Raw genomic sequence first — 20,857 nt, forward strand, 5'->3', positions numbered from 1 at the left:
TGAGAAGGTTCCCTGAGTGTGACCAGCATATACGATAACACTACCGTGATGTTAAGTGTAGAGTTCACAGCTGAAAATTTGAAACACTACAATTTTTTGAAGGGTTGTATCTTAGCTCTAGAGCACTACAATTTTTTGAAGGGTTGTATCTCAGCTCTAGAAAATGTCAGGACCCGCTAGTTTATTTTGTAGTGCCTTACTTACCTACCCTACCTTTCCCCATCCCAGGTACTGCTGGCGAGTCTGGTGTAAAATGAAGTATCTATAGTATCGGACATGGCCACATCAACTGCTACACCTTAGGGAGTCGACTAAAGAATGTTTTTTCCATTTATTCAATGGAATACTATAAAATGTGATTTGAGCTAAGCAGACCTTATCCTACTTTCTCGGTACCTTATACGGTGTGTTCCTTAAATTAGAAGACGAATACGGAATCAGGGGTGTACTACGTTTTGTAATGCACCTCTCAGACTACATAGATACTGTTAGCATTTTAAGTTCAATTAACGATAAATGACCATATATAAGAACACGGCATTACTATCCCAAATATTTTAACAGATAGCACTGATAAATTTTTTTTTAAAAACTGTCCTAGAAACGCAAAGCTAGCCGAGGCCCGAAAAAATACACATTAAATCGTTCTCGACTAGTCATGATGGTTTAATTTACTCCAGAAAATGTGTCAGCTAAAACATATTGCTGATACTGGTAGGAAAATCCGCAGACAGCAACTTCCTGGAAGAAATGTCAGGCACAGAACGCAGAAAACATACAATGAAGTCCAGCGCCTACATTTAAGTCCCTTCTGTTATGTTACTTGCATTTTGGATTTGCAAATCTCTGGCAGTAGCTGCCTTGTCAATTCCCCACACCCGGTACCATTTAATCCAATTGTTGATTACAATCCAAGTATAAACACATGAAGCACAGAGTGTGACGTTTATTTCAACCACAACCCCAACTTGTGGTTAAGGTATCAGGTGCAGACTTCTATTTATAGAGCAGGCCAGGGTTCTATTTATAGTATATGTGCAGACTTCTATTTATAGAACAGGCCAGGGTTCTATTTATAGTATATGTGCGGACTTCTATTTATAGTATCAAAGGAATGCAAGGTCACAATACCGAACTACGGCTTTTCACAAGTACAAAGCTTTTCTGACCCGCTACTCTGTCTCCTGGCTTCCTGAATGCTCTCAACGCTCAGATCAGCATCAAGCGCTGTGAACTTCGGCTTCATTCAGGGGCTGCAGGAAGACGTTGTACCACAGCACTATTCAGCCACTATTCCCTCCACTCTGAACAGTCAAGTGGGTGGGATACAGCTGCCAAGTGGCCCCACGTCATCTGCGAAACCTTAGGACAACCCTGGCCTTTCACCTAGAAGCAGCTTGCATGGTGGGAGTTTTAAACTCGTGTGCTGAAAGCAAAACCACAAGGTCCATAGTGCGATCTTCGGATGACTAAAAAAGTGTCAGGACTGACAGAAAGTGCTATACGTGACATAGGGCAACTTGGCAGATAAAGGTTTCTGTTCCCTAGCCTAGGAGCCGGTGACTGCCTCCGCGCGGATGAATTGCGCGGGCGAAAGCGTCAGGCAACGAGGGGTGGCACATGGAGCTGGAACCACAAGTCTCTCCTCTTGCAGGCGCAAGCCCAGCTACCTGAGGTACCTGTCCTGTGAGTACACCTTAACCACCTCACAGGAGCATGCTGGGCGTGTTCCCAAACGTTCTTGCACTTTGCCTCCCTACACCCCACCATTCCAACATTACAGTCTAGAAGTCATGCTGGAATATGATTCTACAATCCCAGAATTGCCCCAAAGTGCTGTTTGAAGTAGTTCAGGAACTCTCTGGTGGCTCTCGCCTATCTAAGCCCCCTGACTTTGACTCCAAGAAATGTAATGATTTGGCGACCTTCTTTGTGGATAAAATTGACAAAATGTATGCTGAATTCCACAATGACTCTAATCATGCCAGTATTATCACTAAATCCCAATCTACTCACTCTTTACCTTTTCCTATCATTCAAGAAACAACCCAAGTCAATCATTCTAACTTACTCAATGAATGGCTCCCTATGGATACTGCCTCTTTCTCTAATATTCTCACAAGCATTAAAACTGGTTCCCCGCAAGATCCTATCCCCATCTCGGTACTTCAAAAGCTTGACCCCTCCATACTTCTCTTCATTATGCAGTTTCTTAACTTGTCATTTACCGAAGCTTATGTGCCGGCATCATGGAAGCATGCAATGGTTCTTCCTTTACTTAAGAAAACTAACTCTGATCCTGAAATTGTCTCTAACTTTCGCCCAATTTCTCTTTTGCCTGTTTTTTCCAAAATTTTGGAAAAACATGTTAATTTTCAATTATCCCAGTTTGTAGAAACCAATAACATCCTCCACCCTTCCCAATCTGGTTTTCGTGTTGGCTACTCAACTGAGGCGACCTTACTGGGTGTGACTGAAAATATCCGCCAACAAATTGACAAAGGAGAAACAGTAGCTCTTATCCTATTGGATTTAAGCGCAGCTTTTGACACTGTATCTCTCTCATCTCTCCTAAAAACTCTTAATACTAAGGGCATTGGCGGCAAAGCCCTTCTGTGGTTATCCAGTTTTTTATCTAATAGGACTTTTCAGGTTTCCTCTCATATAGCTTCCTCTTTGACTCATGCATCCCCTTATGGAGTTCCCCAGGGCTCCATTCTCAGTCCACTACTCTTTAATATATATGTCAGTCCTTTGGCGAGCATAGCAGAACAAGCTGGTTTAACTATTTTTTCTTATGCCGATGACACAACTTATTTTTTCACTCTCTTCTAAAGAAACCGCTAACCCTCCCTCTTTGCAAATGGGACTATCTAAGATAGCCAATTGGATGCATTTTAATAAACTCAAACTTAATGGAGGTAAGACAGAACTCCTCATTTTTGGAAATAAAAAATCTCTTTGGGGCCCCCAACATTGGCCCTCTGAGTTGGGTGCCCCCCTATGCCTTCCCTCTCTGCACGTAACCTAGGCATCATAATTGATGATCAGTTGAATATGAAAAAACAGGTGACCAAAGTAGCTTCTACCTGTTTCGCTATCTTGAAGTGGCTTCGCAAAATTCTCTGGATGCTTCCTATGGCTGCCCAGAGAACTGTGATCCAAGCGCTAGTTATTTCTAGACTGGATTACGGAAACGTGCTCTATTTGGGTGCGAATAAAGAAGCGCTACATAAACTGCAAGTTGTTCAGAACTCGGCGGCCAGGCTTCTTTGCCAACTTCCCAGAATCACTCCTACTTCTGGTGCACTTCGTGAACTTCATTGGCTAAGAATTGAGAATCGTATCAAATTTAAAGCCCTATGCTACATGCATAAAATTAATACGGGCCTAGCTCCTAGCTACCTTAATATCCTGGTCCAACAATACCGGCCCTCTCGTTTACTTCGATCCTCTAATCAACTAAAATTCCAGGTGCCCAAATTCAGACGTGCCAAAATGGGGGGACACTCTTTTGCTTTCCTAGCTCCCTCTCTCTGGAATTCTCTTCCCTCTTACTTGCGTCATGAAAGGGTGTTCATTAGATTTCGCAAAGAGCTTAAGACATGGCTCTTTAACCAGTAATTGCCTAAGTTGCTCGCCTGAGCCTGCCTTTGTCTTGCATTGTCTTTAGCGCCGGGAAACCTTCGGGTAGCTGTGCGCTATATAAAATCAATAAATAAATAATAAATAAATAAATAAGGAAAGGGCATGTGGAAAAATCTGACCAGGCACTCCTCCTCCGATGATGATTATTATTATTTTTTACCCAGACTGTTTTGCATACCGCATTCCTGGGTAGCAGTTGGGAAAGGAAAGCAGTGGCCGCAGTTAAGCTAATGTATGTATCATTTAACACTGAGATATGAGCATCTGCATATCAAAGCCAAACGTTCCACACAGCTCAGTTCGTCAATCAATTGGTGTACGTCCCTGGAGAAATAAAAACTAAAGAAAACCACTGAGTGTTGATGTTTCTTTTTAAACCTTACATAGCTTCCAATTCACTTTACATAAAACATGCTGTGGATTTCACCTTCGATATATGTCTTATGAACCATGACCCCTTTACCTTGGTAGGGCAATTACATGTTTTATGTTATTAGTTTTATTAAGGTTTTTCAGCACTTCGTGATATTTTTATATGCTGACATGGCAATAGTGTAACAATATACCTAATAACGAGGGCTGCACTTGTTGCACTCATTCCAATGAAAGGTATGTGGGGACCTAGGTACATGTATACAAATGTACATTCACAGAAATGCTGCAACTGTAGTTCATGATTCTGTTTGTTTTTATTAACATATTAAGCATATTTTTTCACATTTAGTTAATAGTTGATTTTGCTAATCTGCTAATTAACGTTTCAGCAATTTTGTCATTTTCTATACTCCAGGTTAGTGTTTAAACAACATTACTGGTTTATTCTCGGACTTCTGAAAAGCAAGTCGATAGCTCCACATAGACAAACCATTCTTTAAGGACTTCTGGCATATCTAAAAGCGTCCATATAGTGTCCCATCTCCATAATGCAACTCACAAGCTATGTGCATGGGTTTAAGGGTTAAGGGAAACCTACCCAGATATAGGATACAAAATCCTTTGATTCACATTAATGTAAAACTAATACTGCAGACAACCAGGCTTTGTTAGTACCAGTATGTTTAGTCATGGCAAGAAAATGTCAGTCTTGCTTTCTTTCTTAGCATTATTATACTTCCACTTCTACTTTTATAATTTACACATTAAAAGACATAAAGTGATAGGGTTAAATAGAAATATCTAACATGGAAACTCTCAATGCCTAAAACCTGCAAGCCAGGACATTAAGATCAAGAGATTTGCCAACCTGACAGAATATAAATATTTATTAAGTACAATTGTTTTAAACGTTTCCTGTAAGTCAGTAGAGTCAAATTCCCAAATTCCTATAAACAGTGGATTCTTACTGTTCGGACTTAGAAATAGAAAGAAAATCTGTGATCAAACATTCAATTAAGTTAGTTCTTTGAATGTGTTAGAGACCAAGGTTGATTGACATTAGACGGTATTCTGGTGCTTACTTGATTTGCTTCCTACAGAGACTTCCCAGAATTAACTCAAAAACCAACTGTGTGCCTGAGTGTAATTGTCTTAATGACATGTCACCACTGTAGCCAAATTTCGTGTAAGACTTCCAGCGATGTCTTGTACATACAGCAACCTGGCTGCTTGAGCCTTTGGCAGTGCAATATTTTAAAGAAAGCATCCATATTGAAACTATTTAAAGCACATATTATACTTTTGTAATGTTTTTTTTCCACATAAACTACAGCACGGTTCAACTGTCCCAGACTAAGAAATGCAGATTGAACAACTGAGCTTATATGACCCTCAATCCTTGAGATTTACATCCCAGATCACTCAGACTTTTTTTTTTTTGCATTTTTAGAAAAAGGTGTAGGCATGCCAAGTAACCCAAGAGGCTGAGAGCACATTGAAAATGTGTTGCTTCTAAATGGACACCAAACAGAAGAGCTTGGCTGTCTTTCTACTGAGTTTGAGGTCACTGTTGTTCACCCACCTGGCCACCTCTCCTAAACCACTCTGAAGGGCTAACATGTCATACTGCAGACCATTGAAACAAAGGTAAATCTGCATTCCATCTGTGTAAAACTGGAAGCTTACACCTCCAGTCCTAAAAATGGAGATCAGTTGGTCAGATGAATATGGTGAATAACAGAAGTGAGGAGTGACATTTGGGGTACCGTACCCTGCACTCAATTTTGACCTCAAAGGATAGAAACTGACTGAGCCAGACAGATTCTGTCTGTGCATATAAACAAATGAACTACTTTATGCATCTGATACAGATGCCCCCACACTTAGACGGTTAGGTAGCAGATCACAGTCACCTGTACAGGATGAGCAAGCATAAATCTCCATCATTTGAGGCGGCCGCCATATCTTCAAACAGGAATACCAGAACAGTGTTCGAACTATACTGGTGTTCAGACCCCCAAGTGATGAAGACACTATCACCCTTTCCCAAGCTTTTAGACACGCAAGAACGAAAGCTATAGACTCGTAACTTTGTGTTTTTCATTAAAGGGGTTAATCCTGAATCTTTCTAACAATTGTCTTAATTCCTACATTAGCACTTTCAATGTTTGTATATAAAGAACTTTCCCCTTTAAAAAAATCGCCCTTTGTAGTTCTTGACTACTTTTTCAAGTTAACACTAGAGTTTTCTTATCCTCCACCGACTTCCAAGACATCTGCAGTTTCATTTCATTTCAGCAACCACAGAGGTGAACCATGGAAGAGGGCATTTTATTACTCTTAAATATTAGGTGTTGCAAGTTTACTAAAGACTCCTGACACTGTATTGACAAACTTATCAAAAAGGTTTGTTGTTGATCCTTAAATCGTTCATTTGTCTTCATTTCATCAAAAGCTTTAGCATCAGATCTGAGATGGTTCTTTATAAACGACGAGTGTGGTGAATCTATTGACAGAAGATCTATTTCTTATTCCTAACTCGTTGTTCTCAGGTTACTGGGCCCTTTTGGGTCAAAAAATAATTTGGATGAGGTGGTCTCACCCACATAATGTGGCATGCGGAAAATACCACATTCACTACATTTGTCGTGGTTTATGTTTGTCAGGGGGAAGTGCTCTATCTACATTTTTCCTTTCTCTCAATGTGATATGAGTCATGATTTTTTCTCAAAATGCAGCCTTTCTAAATAGTGTTATATCCGTCCCATTTAAAGTATAGCGAATCTTCAGAGAAGAGAAAACAGCTCTCATACTTGCTTCGAGTGTCTACTACACCTGCTAAGAAGAATACTGAAAATGTCACTTACCCAGTGTACATCTGTTCGTGGCATCAGTCGCTGTAGATACGCATGTTTTGCATAGCTCGCCATCTGGTGTTGGGTCGGAGTGTTACAAGTTGTTTTTCTTCGAAGAAGTCTTTCGAGTCACGGGACCGAGTGACTCCTCCTTTTGTCTCCATTGCGCATGGGCGTCGACTCCATCTTCGATTGTTTTTCCCCGCAGAGGGTGAGGTAGGAGTTGTATTGTAGTAATAGTGCCCATGCAATGGAGTGACTAAGTATGTACCTATTTAAGGTTAAAATAATATATATACAAATAGTTGAAGGTACCTTCCGAACTGCTACAGGCTCCCGGGGAGGCGGGTGGGCACATGCGAATCTACAGCGACTGATGCCACGAACAGATGTACACTGGGTAAGTGACATTTTCAGTTCGATGGCATCTGTCGCTGTAGATACGCATGTTTTGCATAGACTAGTAAGCAGTTATCTCCCCAAAGCGGTGGCTCAGCCTGTAGGAGTGGGAGTAGTCTGAAACAATGTTCTTAATACGGCTTGACCTACTGTGGCTTGTTGTGCGGATAACACGTCTACACAGTAGCGCTTGGTGAATGTGTGAGGCGTAGACCATGTGGCTGCCTTACATATTTCTTGCATTGGGATGTTTCCTAGAAAGGCCATGGTAGCACCTTTCTTTCTGGTTGAGTGTGCCCTTGGTGTAATGGGCAGTTGTCGTTTAGCTTTAAGGTAGCAGATTTGGATGCATTTAACTATCCATCTGGCTATACCTTGTTTTGATATTGGGTTTCCTGCATGAGGTTTTTGGAATGCAATAAATAGCTGTTTAGTTTTCCTGATGCTCTTTGTTCTGTCAATGTAATACATTAATGCTCTTTTGACATCTAAAGTATGTAGTGCCCTCTCAGCTACGGAATCTGGCTGTGGGAAGAACACTGGAAGTTCCACTGTTTGATTTAGATGGAACGGTGAAATAACTTTTGGTAGAAATTTAGGATTAGTCCTTAGGACGACCTTATTTTTGTGTAGTTGTATAAAAGGTTCTTGTATTGTAAACGCCTGAATCTCGCTTACTCTTCTTAGAGAGGTAATGGCGATGAGAAATGCAACCTTCCATGTTAGGAACTGTATTTCGCAGGAGTGCATGGGTTCAAAAGGTGGACCCATATGTCTAGTTAAGACAACATTTAGGTTCCATGAAGGAACAGGTGGTGTTCTTGGTGGAATAATTCTTTTAAGGCCCTCCATGAATGCTTTAATGACTGGTATCCTATATAGGGAAGTTGAATAGGTAGGCTGCAGGTATGCAGATATTGCTGCAAGGTGTATTTTAATGGAAGAGAAAGCTAGGTTAGATTTTTGTAAGTGAAGCAAGTAACCCACTACATGTTTTGGGGTTGCGTGTAATGGTTGGATTTGATTAATATGGCAGTAGCAAACAAACCTCTTCCATTTACTGGCATAGCAGTGCCTGGTGGATGGCCTTCTGGCTTGCTTTATGACTTCCATACATTCTTGGGTAAGTTGTAAGTGTCCGAATTCTAGGATTTCAGGAGCCAGATTGCTAGATTCAGCGATGCTGGATCTGGGTGTCTGATCGTTTGGTTGTGTTGTGTTAACAGATCCGGCCTGTTGGGCAGTTTGATGTGGGGTACTACTGATAGGTCTAGCAGCGTTGTGTACCAGGGTTGCCTTGCCCAAGTTGGTGCTATTATATGAGTTTGAGTTTGTTTTGACTGAGTTTGTTTACCAGATAAGGAAGGAGAGGGAGAGGAGGAAAAGCGTAGGCAAATATCCCTGACCAGTTGATCCATAGGGCATTGCCGTGGGACTGCCTGTGTGGGTATCTGGATGCGAAGTTTTGGCATTTTGCGTTCTCTTTTGTCGCAAACAAGTCTATTTGAGGTGTTCCCCAGAGCGTGAAGTAAGTGTTCAGAATTTGGGGGTGAATTTCCCATTCGTGGACCTGTTGGTGATCTCGAGAGAGATTGTCTGCGAGTTGATTCTGAATTCCTGGGATAAATTGTGCTATTAGGCGAATTTGGTTGTGAATTGCCCAACGCCATATCTTTTGTGCCAGCAGGCTCAATTGCGTTGAGTGCGTCCCCCCTTGTTTGTTTAGATAATACATTGTTGTCATGTTGTCTGTTTTGACGAGAATGTATTTGTGAACTATTATTGGTTGAAAAGCCTTTAGTGCTTGAAAAACTGCTAGCAGTTCTAGGTGATTTATATGCAGTTTTGTTTGATGTACGTTCCATTGTCTTGTATGCTGTGTTGATCGAGGTGTGCGCCCCACCCTGTCATGGAAGCATCTGTTGTTATTACGTATTGTGGCACTGGGTCTTGGAAAGGCCGCCCTTTGTTTAAATTTATATTGTTCCACCATAGAAGCGAGAGGTAAGTTTGGCGGTCTATTAACACCAGATCTGTAAGGTGACCCTGTGCTTGTGACCACTGTGATGCTAGGCACTGTTGTAAGGGCCTCATGTGCAGTCTTGCGTTTGGGACAATGGCTATGCATGAAGACATCATGCCTAGGAGTTGTAATATCATCTTTGCTTGTATTTTCTGTGTTGGATACATGCGTTGTATGATGTTGTTGAAATTTTGAATTCTTTGTGGACTTGGAGTGGCTACTCCTATTGTTGTGTTTATTATGGCTCCTAGGTATTGTTGTACCTTGCGCGGCAGAATGTTGGATTTTGCGAAGTTGACTGTGAACCCTAGTTTGTAGAGGGTTTGTATGATTTGATTTGTGTGGTGTGAGCACGTTATTAACGAATGGGTCTTGATTAGCCAGTCGTCTAGATACGGGAATACATGTATTTGCTGCCTTCTGATGTGTGCAGCGACTACTGCTAGACATTTGGTAAAGACTCTTGTTGCGGTTGTTAAACCGAAAGGCAGTACCTTGAATTGGTAGTGTATTCCTTTGAATACAAACCTTAGGTATTTCCTGTGCGATGGATGTATTGGTATATGGAAATACGCGTCTTTGAGGTCTAATGTTGTCATGTAGTCGTGTAGTTTCAGCAATGGTAACACTTCTTGTAGTGTGACCATGTGAAAGTGGTCTGATTTGATGTATGTGTTTAGTATTCTTAGGTCTAGGATTGGTCTTAGCGTTTTGTCCTTCTTTGGTATTAAGAAGTACAGTGAATAAACTCCTGTGTTTATTTGTGTGTTTGGTACTAACTCGATTGCGTTCTTTTGCAATAGTGCTTGAACTTCTATCTCCAGGAGCTCGGAATGATGTTTTGATAAATTTTGTGCTCTTGGTGGTATGTTTGGAGGGAATTGTAGAAATTCTATGCAATAACCATTTTGGATAATTGGTAGAACCCAAGTGTCTGTAGTGATTTCCTCCCATGCTTTGTAATAATTACCTATTCTTCCCCCCACTGGTGTTGTGTGGAGGGGGTGAGTGACATGTGAGTCACTGCTTAGTTGTAGGGGTTTTGGGGCTTTGAAATTTTCCCCTATTCCTAGGGAATTGCCCTCCTCTATATTGGCCCCGAAAGCCTCCCCTGTACTGTCCCTGGTAACTGGATGGTGTTGCCTGTGAGGTGCTGGCTTGTGTGGCCTGACCCCGAAACCCCCCTCTAAAGGGTGTTTTGCGGAAGGTGCTGTAATTTCCTCTGCTCTGCGGGGAGTAGAGTGCGCCCATGGCTTTAGCAGTGTCCGTGTCCTTTTTAAGTTTCTCAATCGCCGTGTCCACTTCTGGACCGAACAGTTCTTTTTCGTTGAATGGCATATTGAGAACTGCCTGCTGAATCTCTGGTTTAAACCCAGACGTTCGTAGCCATGCATGCCTTCTGATGGTCACAGATGTATTTATTGTTCTTGCAGCTGTGTCTGCTGCGTCCATGGAGGAGCGTATCTGGTTGTTTGAAATGTTCTGTCCTTCTTCAACCACTTGCTTTGCCCTCTTTTGTAGGTCTTTGGGTAGATGTTCAATGAGATGTTGCATCTCATCCCAATGGGCTCTGTCATAGCGCGCTAGAAGTGCCTGTGAGTTAGCGATGCGCCACTGGTTTGCAGCTTGTGCTGCGACTCTCTTTCCAGCTGCATCGAACTTGCGGCTTTCCTTATCTGGGGGTGGTGCGTCCCCAGATGTGTGGGAGTTGGCCCTTTTCCTAGCTGCTCCTACAACGACAGAATCTGGTGGCAGCTGCGAAGTTATAAAAATAGGGTCTGTAGGAGGAGCTTTATACTTTTTTTCCACCCTTGGTGTGATTGCCCTACTTTTGACCGGCTCCTTAAAGATGTCTTTTGCGTGCCGAAGCATACCAGGGAGCATAGGCAGGCTTTGGTAGGAGCTGTGGGTGGCAGAGAGGGTGTTGAATAGAAAGTCATCCTCGACCTGTTCTGAGTGGAGGCTTACATTGTGGAATTGTGCTGCTCTAGCCACCACCTGAGAATATGCAGTACTGTCCTCTGGTGGTGATGGCTTTCTAGGGTATGCCTCCGGACTGTTATCTGACACAGGGGCGTCGTATAAGTCCCATGCGTCCTGATCCTGGTCACCTTGGCTCATGGTGGTGTGAGCCGGGGAATGTGATGGAGTTTGTGCTGGCGAGACGTGAATTATAGGTGGAGGAGAGGGTGGCGGAGTAACCCTTTTCACCATTTTTGTTTGTGGTGTTTGGTCAGTTTGAAATTCCAGTCTTCTCTTTCTCCTAATAGGGGGAAGGGTGCTTATCTTTCCTGTCCCCTGCTGTATAAAAATACGTTTCTGCGTATGGTCTACATCGGTGGATTGCAGGTCTTCCTCAAACCTATGCTTTCGCATTTGGGAGGTCATTGATTGCTCTTCGGTATAAGAGCCTGAAACTGGGTCGGTTGCAGGTTGTTTCGGCACCGAAACCCTGTCTGCATCTTTTTTCGGCTCCGAGGTGGCTTTTTTCTTTTTCGGAGTCGAAACATCTCGGCGTCGATCTTCATCGGTGCCGCTGTCTCGGCGTCGAGCCGTGTCTACACCGCTATCTCGGTGTCGATGTATGTCTCCAGCACTTTCTCGGTCCCGAGAAGGCTGCGTGCCGGTGTCTCGACCGGAGTCGGACGGTCTCGGCACTGATTGGGCCTTTTTCGGTGCCGACGGTCGGTCACAGAATTTATGGGTGGAGCCATGGCCTGGTGGCAGTGGCGTCCCCTGGGCCTTGACAATCTTCTTATGCGTGGTTTTTGACGTCTTACTCACAGTTCGTGGATCGTCGAATTCCTCGGAGTCCGATTCGTGTATCGAAAAGGTTTCTTCCTCTTCCTGTACCTCGAACTCTCGGTGCGCTGTCGGCGTGGACGCCATTTGAAGTCTTCTTGCTCGACGGTCTCGGAGTGTTTTTCGGGACCGGAACGCCCTTCAGGCCTCGCAGGTGTCTTCACTGTGCTCAGGTGATAGGCACAGGTTACAGACCAAGTGTTGGTCTGAATAGGGGTATTTTTTGTGGCATTTGGGACAGAAACGGAACGGGGTCCGTTCCATCGGTGTTCTTCTACACGCGGTCGGGCCGAGCAGGCCCCGACAGGGATCGAAAACTACCCCGAAGGGCTCCGGAGCTCTTCGATCTTGTGTTGATTCTGACTACGCCGATCCCGAACGCAACAATACCGACGAAAATCTTCCGAAATGTAGCTGTTTTTCAGTTCCGAAACTCGGAGCGACAGGAACACGTCCGAACCCGATGGCGGAAAAAAAACAATCGAAGATGGAGTCGACGCCCATGCGCAATGGAGACAAAAGGAGGAGTCACTCGGTCCCGTGACTCGAAAGACTTCTTCGAAGAAAAACAACTTGTAACACTCCGACCCAACACCAGATGGCGAGCTATGCAAAACATGCGTATCTACAGCGACAGATGCCATCGAACAAAGGAGTTTCAAATTAATTTTAGTCTTTCCCATATCGCTCTCTGTTGAGACTACCTGCATGTTATAGTACACTTTCCAAATGCACGTTCTTATACTACTTGACACACAACCTATCGCTATACTCATCCAAATAAACTCTATTTGCTGGATTATTACAGAATAGTCCTGCATGCCCGCAGCATTTTATCCACATACTGGTTTCTATTTGGATTTTTCACCAGGAAATAGTGCCCTGTGGAAAAAGCATGATCGCCACAGCGAAATGGTTACGTCATTTCTAAGGTTCATGATAACCAGTGGGTGGAAATTCAGTTGCTTGTGGGTGGCGTACAATGATGTCAGCGAAGGGTAGCCGGAAGGACTAGGCACAGATGGAACTAGGAGGGGTTGGGCTGGAATTCTCTGAGTGGGAGCCCCTTTTTGTTCCACCCGCAGTGCTGTTGGACCAAAGGCCAAACCTGCGGTAAAGGCCACAGAGCTTTGGGGGTTGTTTGGAGCCCTGGGAGGCAGTGGCATAACAAAGATCCCCGCAGTGCGGGAGAAGGGGCGTGCGCCCGTGGGTGCCCTCAGAACAGTATTGGGCCTGAGAGCTCCTAGTAAGTGCTGAGGGGGGTCCCTGCATGTACTTTGCAGGGGGCCCCCTCAAGCTTTGTTACTCTACAGCTGGAAGAACCGTGGCTGCAGGAGATACTCACTAGTGTCAATCAAGAACAGGTGACATAAGCTTCTAAGGTGTTTTACCGCTCCAGGGGCTTAAAAAGGCAAAAACAATCCTGCCTGGAAAAGTCCATGGAGCACCTGTAGGTACTGAACGTCCGTGACATGCACGGTCACGTTTTCACAACGGTTAACATGCCAGGATCAAGTTCGTTCTTTCAAGTTAGCTCATCTGCGCTTTAATGTTTGACTCGAGTCTGAAAAACCAGCTAGGGCTGTGGAATTAGCAGGAGTCTGGATAGGCTGAGATCCTCGGAGATGCATTACTATTTTCTGAATGAGCTGCCTCGGGGGGAGTCTGAGGGAATCCACACACGGTAACATGGCAGGTGCAAGAGACTGAGCTAGGGCGGCACTGCTGACTCATCCCTGACATCGGCCCCTCCCATGCACGCGCGGCGGAGCATGCAGCTGCACGACCTTACTTCTCTGGTACTGCTGTGCAGAGCCGTTCGCAGCGTCCACCCCGGACTGTAGCTCCTCCTTCTGCAGGGGCCCCACCAGGCCATTCTGGGGAAAAAAACAGACAACATGAGCCTCACATTTCTCCCACAGTAGCCATTCAAAATCTGCCCTAGAGGTTTGTACACGCCCCACGCTCCACGCCGACCGAGCTTTTATACTGATTGTAGAGTAACTAAATATAGCGCGGCACGACTTCACGCTCGGGCGCTTGTCTTGACGGATTACACACCGACAAAGACACACCCAGCACCTGCTTGCTCAAAAGGGCACGTTTTGTTAAAAAACGGGTTTTACAATTCCGGGATGTTTGCACATAGTACAGTTTGAACATACACACACCCCGCACCCCCCCCCCTCCCCCCAACCAATTCGGTCCAAATGAAGCATAGATGAAACAGGGGAACAAACAGGGCACACAATTAGTAACAAAAAATGATGTCGACCGGCAAAATGTGATGAGGTGCTTCAGTGTCTCCCTTATCTCGCATACATTAATTAGCCTGGCCTGGGGCTGAACAGCAGCCCCCCTAAATAACTGGGCCGCCCGCCTCCCCCCAGGGGTTAGGGCCATGTGTAACATTTAGAAATATTCTGGTTTTGCATACGATTTAGTACACTCCAGAGATGAGCTGGAGACAGAAGTAGGCATTTATACACCCTCCTCAATGCTGAACTAACGGTACACGGGCAGAGCGTGAAACCACATAACCGCTGGTTACTTCCATGGCATGCCTAGTTTGCCTTTCGCTTAAGTACTAAACCTGGGGCAGTGTTACAGACCGCAGCATTCATTTTATTTTCTATAAAAACAATGAAGATTTACTATCTTTCCTAACCACGAAGAATGGCGCCTGATTGTAAAAAGAGGAGGGCGTCATTCTATGCGAGTGTGCACCGACTCTACTCTAAGTTTGTTATGTTAGCAGGACATGGAGCCTACACACAAGGGATGTACGCATGTACGAACAGGGCTCTATGGACTTAACATGGCCACTGCTAGGCAAGCGGATAATCACCAAAGAAGCCCAAAGAAGCCTGAGATACCAGAGGATAATCACAACCATTTCAGGTTCCCACATATACTCCAGTTATGCCCACTGCAGCCTCTACAGTGCCTGACGCAAATCAAGGATGAAAACTTTACATCTTAACTATCTGCAGATTCTAAACACGCAGATAGGTGAATGGAATTAAATGCACAAAGTTTATTGCTGATATTTTGGAATATTCAATATGACAGAAAATAAAATGAAAAGACAGTTACTAAACAAAGTAAGGACTATCAGAGCAAAAACAATATCGATGGTTTCATGTTTTTGTATGGAACTTCCTGTCAGTCGTAACATGTGTGTGCATGGTAACTCAGCGTTTCATCTTTAAGAGGTAACAGTGAGTATCAATTGAAACTAGATAAAAACAATACTCAACAAAATAGCTTACCTAATGCCCTTTAAGCAACCTTTGCACACAGTACACATACAACATTTCCATGCAACACGTAAGCCTGGTCGACAGATGTGGCAGCAACTAGCACAAATTAAAGGGGGCATACTAGTGACTCTTCCTCTTGCTGGCAATGCGCATGGTCCTAGACTCTATCTTCAGATTGTTTCCCCGCAGGCGGTTATATATGGAGTGTAGTGTAAAGAAAAGCAAATGAAATAACAATGCATAAGAATGTATATCAAAAGACTAATGACCACAGGTGTCCGGGAGGCGCAGGTGAATGTACAGCACTACATGCCACAAACAGATGGTTACTGGGTAAGTAACTTATTCCATTTGATGGCATGTGTGGCTGTAGCTACACATGCTCTGCACAGACTGTAAAGCAGTGGCTCCCAAGAAGCAGTGGCTGACCTGTGGGAGTTACAGAGCTTTGAAAAAGAGTATGTAGCACTGCCTGACCTACGTTGGCTTGTTGACGTGCTCAAACATCCATACAATAGTGTTTAGTCAAAGTGTGTGGCGTTGACCATGTAGCTGCCTTACAAATGTCAGCAATAGCTATGTTCCCAAGAAATGCCATAGATGCACCTTTCTTACATGTTGAATGGGCTGTAAGGGTAACAGGAAGGGGTGGCCCCTCCATTAGGGTGTAGGAGCGTCGCCCCCGCAAGCAGCAGGAGCAGTAAACCTTTAAAAATAAAACTATAATAAACTACATTTTATATGTATATGTATTAACGTTTTATTTTTAAAGGGGGCAGGGCCCTGGGGGTGCACAGAGCACTCCCCTCAGTGCGCATGTATGTTTGGCCGGCTGTCTTGGGCTGGCCAAACACACATGCGCACAAGGGTTCTCTCCAAACCGGCACTGTGCAAGCCCAGGCTCCCAGTCTGTGTTGGAGCACCCAGCCAGGGCGCTCCAGCGAATCATAGCACTGCTTTGAGCAGTGTCATGATTGGTCGCAGGCTGGGAGCCTGCAGTGCAGCAGAGAGCAGCAGAGAGGGGCAATAACGTTTAGGTAAGTTAAATAAAAATATATATATTAGACTTTTGTTTTATTCCCCCCGCCTACCCCACCCCTCCAATCCTTCCCTTCCCCGTCACGTTTTAGCTTTTGCATAACAAGTTTGGATGCATTTAACAATCCATTTTGCTATGCTGGATTTAGTAGCAGGATTTTATTTATGTGGCTGAGAAAAAGCAACAAAAAGTTGTTTTGTCTTTCTGAATGTTTTAATTCTATCAATACAGAACATAAACACTTTTTCATGTCTAACATGCGTAGGGCTCTTTGAGCAACTGAATCAGGTTATGCTAAAAAACTAACTCAATAGTATGATTGAGATAGAATTGAGATACTACTTTTGGTAGAAATTTTGGGTTAATGCGAAGAGCCACTTTATCTTTATGTATTTTACAAAAATGGTTCTTGTAATGTTAATGCCTGGAGCTTGTTTACACGTCTCAGGGAAGTGATTGCAACTAAGAAGGCCATTTTCCACGAAAGAAACTGCAGGGGGCATGGATGCAGTAGTACAAACAGTGGTCCCATAAGTTTAGTGAGTACTATATTAGGATTTCAAGAAGGTACTGGAGATAATCCTTGTGGTATCACTCTTTTTAGTCCCTCCATAAAAGCCTTTATGACAGGGATTTCAAAAAGAGAATAATGTGTTTTGAAGCTTAGCATCTATGGCTGATAAATGTAATCTTATAGAGGTATATGCCAAGTTTGCATTTTGCAAACAGAGAAGATACAAAATGAAATTTTGTACCGACACTTGGAAAGGATCCCAGTTTTTACAACTGAAATAGTGAACAAAGCGTTTCCACTTTGCTACATAACATGCTCTAGTTGTTGGTCTGCATGCTTCTTTAGAAATGTTCATACATTCTTGAGGCAGATTTAAATACTTGAATTCTATGACTTCAGGAGTCAAATTGCAAGATTCAACTCCTTGGGATTTGGGTGCCTGATCTGACCTTGGTTCTGAGTGAGAAGGTCCAGGTCAAGGGGAAGCTTCTTGTGAGGCGCTACTGATCGGTCCAGTAGAGTGGTGAACCATGGTTGTCTTGCCCATGTAGGTGCCACTAGGATTAGTGTGAGAGACGTTTGCCTGAGCTTCCAAACCTCGTACAGAAGGGGAGGGAGAGGTGGAAAAGCGCAGGCAAATATCCCTGGCCAGTTCAACCATAGAGCATTGCTCTTAGATTGAGGGTGTGGGAACCTGGAGGAAAGTCGGGCATTTTGTGTTTTCCTTTGTTGCGCATAGATCTATGTCTGGAAATTCCCACTTTTGTAAGTAGGGTTGGAGGACTCTGGGGTGGAGTTCCCACTCGTGGACTTGCTGCCGCATCCTGCTGAGGAGGTCGGCAAAATTGTTGTATGACCCTAAACTCTGTTCCACTAACATGTAAATGTTGTGGCAAAGAGCCCAGTGCCAAATTGTTTGTGCAAGGCGAGGCAACTGTACTGACCGAATCCTCCAGTTTCTGTAAATAAAATATGGTTCTCATGTTGTCTGTGCGGATGAGAACGACATTGTTGATGAGATACATTACAAAAGCCTTGAGTGCTAGATAAACAGCTAGCAACTCTGGAAAGTTGATGTGAAGGAGTCTGTGAGCATGATCCCAAAGACCCTGTATTGTGAGGTATTTCAGGTGAGCCCCCCATCCCATCTAAGAAGCGTCCGTAGTCACAATAACCTGTAGAACAGGGCCTAGAAACAGTAGCTCTTTCAAATGGTTGTTGATGTTCCACTACTGCAGAGATCGAAAGGTGTGGTGGTCTACCACTACTAGATCCTGTAAATGACCCTGTGCCTGAGACTATTGGCGTGATAGACATTCCTGCAACGGGCACACACGAAGACATGAATGTAGCACTAATCCAATGCAAGAAGCCATTATTCCCAGAAGTCTCATGATTGATTTCACTGTGACTTGTTGATTGGGGCAAAAGTGAAGAAGCTCTGTTTGAAAGTTCTGTATTTTACCAGTATTTGGGTAAGCTATGCCTAGCTGTGTATTGATTTTGGCCCGAAAGTTAGGCTGTACCTGAAGTGGGGTGAGATGTGACTTTTGAAAACTGATTGTGAACCCTAATTGGTGAAGCAAGTCTATTGAAGTCTATTGTGGCTTGAATGTGGCTGAGACATTGTCTGAGAGAGCTGGCTTGTATGAGCCAGTCATCTAGGTATGGGTACACATGAAGTTTCTGTCTGAACAGGTGAGCTGCTACCACCGCTAGATATTCTGTAAACACTCTTGGTGCCGTGGTGACTCCAACTGGGAGCACCATGAGCTGGTGGTGTTGTCCTTTTATGACAAATCTGAGATACTTGTGCTGGGTGTATAGGACTATGGAAATAAGCGTCTTTTAGATCTACTGCTGACATAAAGTCACCCTGTGGTAGAAAAAGGGAGCACATCTTGGAGTGTGACCATATTGACCATTATGATATAATGTAATGGTTTAAAGGTCTGAGATCTAGGGTGGGTCTTAGAGGGCCATCTTTCTTGGGAATACACTCTGGTTCCTTGATGTTGAATAGGACCCCCTTTTGCTAGTAAAGACTGTGCTTGTTTGAGGAGAGTGATATGATCCTGTGAAAGCTTGTGACAGCGAGGTGGGATGTTTGGAGGTGTGGAGCTGCGCTTCAGACAGTAACCATGTTGGATACAATCCAACACCCATTGATCTGTTGTAATTTGTTGCCAATTTTAGAGAAATAACTGAAGGCGCCCTCCTACAGGTGTTTGGCAATCGGAGGAAAGCTGGAGTTAGTCACTGTTTAGAGACAAGTGGCAGAGGATAGAGAGGAGGGTGTTTTACTTCTACCCCTGTAGTAGTTTTCCCTATAAGAACCCCTGTAAAAACCTCTGTGTGAGGAGTGTGTGGCTGACTGTATGATGGAGATGTTTCACCTGAAGAAGATTTAGAGGCTGGCCTGTATTGTGGCCTACGAAAAGGACCACGAGAAGAAGGAAGTTGGAGCACTCCCATGGATTTTGCTATCTCATTGTCCTTTTTCATCTTTTCTAACGCCTGATCTACTTGTGGACTGAAAATATGCTCTTTATCAAATGGCACCTCTTAGTTAAACCTGGAAATATGTAGCCAAGCATGCCGGTGTAAAAGGACACTGGTACTGATACCTCTGGTTGCTGTATCAGTCGAGTCCAAAGCACAGTGTATGGAACGGTTGGAAATTAAATGTCCCTCGCCAACAATTTCTTGCTCTCTTTTCCAGTGCTCCTTTGGGAGGTATGGGAGTAAATGCTCCATTTCGTCCCAGTGGGCACGATCGTATCTTACCAGGAGCCCCTGCATATTGGCAATACTCCAGTAATCTGCTGCTTGAGCAGCCAAACGCTTGCCTGAGGTGTCAATGAGTTTACTCTCCTTATTGGGAGGTGGAGCACCTTGAGTCGCTTGGGAATTAACTCTCTTACTAGCATTTGACACAACTAGGTAGTCTGCTGGAATCTGACTCTTGATATAGATAGGATCTGAGGGAGAAGCCTTGTATTTTTCCTCCACTCTTGGGGTAATAATACGGGCTCTAGCCGGGTCCTGAAATATAATATTGTCAGCATGTTGTAACATGCCCTTGAGCATGGGGAGGTATAGATTGCATGGACTTATGTTAAGTAGTTAGCGTCTCAAGTACAAAATCATCCTCTATAGGATCCTTATGGAGGGGTACCTTGTGGTATGTAGCTATCCTTACCACTAGTTCTTGAAAAGAAGTGGCGTCATAAAATGGTGAAGGTCTAGCTGAGTAAGCCTCTATATCTCTAACAGTGCATGTATCTACGTCATACTGAGACCAAGGGTCTATGTTGGACTGAAAGTATGCTGTGTCACCCCCCTTGTCTTGAGTATCCTAGAAGGAATAAGGTGAGCCTTCGGGAGAATACCTAAAGTGTCACCCTGTGAATGCTGTGGAGAAGGAGTTTGCAGTGGTGGTGGAGTGGTTGGTTCAGGAGATGTAGGGAGAGGTTGGTTAACCTCTTCCAAGTCCTTGTCCATTCTCCTGTGTTTAATTGGAGGCATAGGTGTTTCTAAGGTCTCTCCAAAAGTGAGCTGTCACATGGAGTGAGTGGAAACAGAATTTTTAACCAGAACTCTCCCTGTATTTGGCTGGCTATGAAGCTGTGACGGCTTAACGTAGAGCTTCTGCTTCATTTTTTGAAAAATTGGCTTTGTTAGTGTTTTCCGCTCCAAGAATTTGGGTTCGAGTTCGGTACTGAAGTGCTTTTAATTTTCAGTGCTGAATTTGTCAGAGCCGAGGCATACACTCTTTTTGATGTCGAAACAGTGGGCACTGAGTAGAATGTAGAAGTTTTGATGCTGGAGCTGATGGAGTACACCTCAGGATGGAAGAGATTACCTTCGGTTTAGGTTTCAGTGCCGAGTCTGAGGGCAGGGCATCCGAAAAAGTCTTTCGATGCCTACCATGGCCAG

General features: G+C 44.0%; 1 protein-coding gene across 2 annotated transcripts in view; it reads right to left on the reverse strand.

Annotated features, from left to right (window-relative positions):
* Positions 1 to 20,857, reverse strand: part of IQGAP1 (IQ motif containing GTPase activating protein 1) — a 424,957-nt gene that overhangs the window by 235,690 nt on the left and 168,410 nt on the right. For both annotated transcript variants that reach the window (XM_069222592.1, XM_069222593.1), the window contains one exon: positions 13,895 to 13,979. In XM_069222592.1, the coding sequence (XP_069078693.1) occupies positions 13,895 to 13,979 (85 nt within the window). The remainder of the gene's footprint in view (positions 1 to 13,894; positions 13,980 to 20,857) is intronic.

The sequence above is a fragment of the Pleurodeles waltl genome, chromosome 3_1 (assembly GCF_031143425.1).
Source record: "Pleurodeles waltl isolate 20211129_DDA chromosome 3_1, aPleWal1.hap1.20221129, whole genome shotgun sequence".
Taxonomy (NCBI): Eukaryota; Metazoa; Chordata; class Amphibia; order Caudata; family Salamandridae; genus Pleurodeles; species Pleurodeles waltl.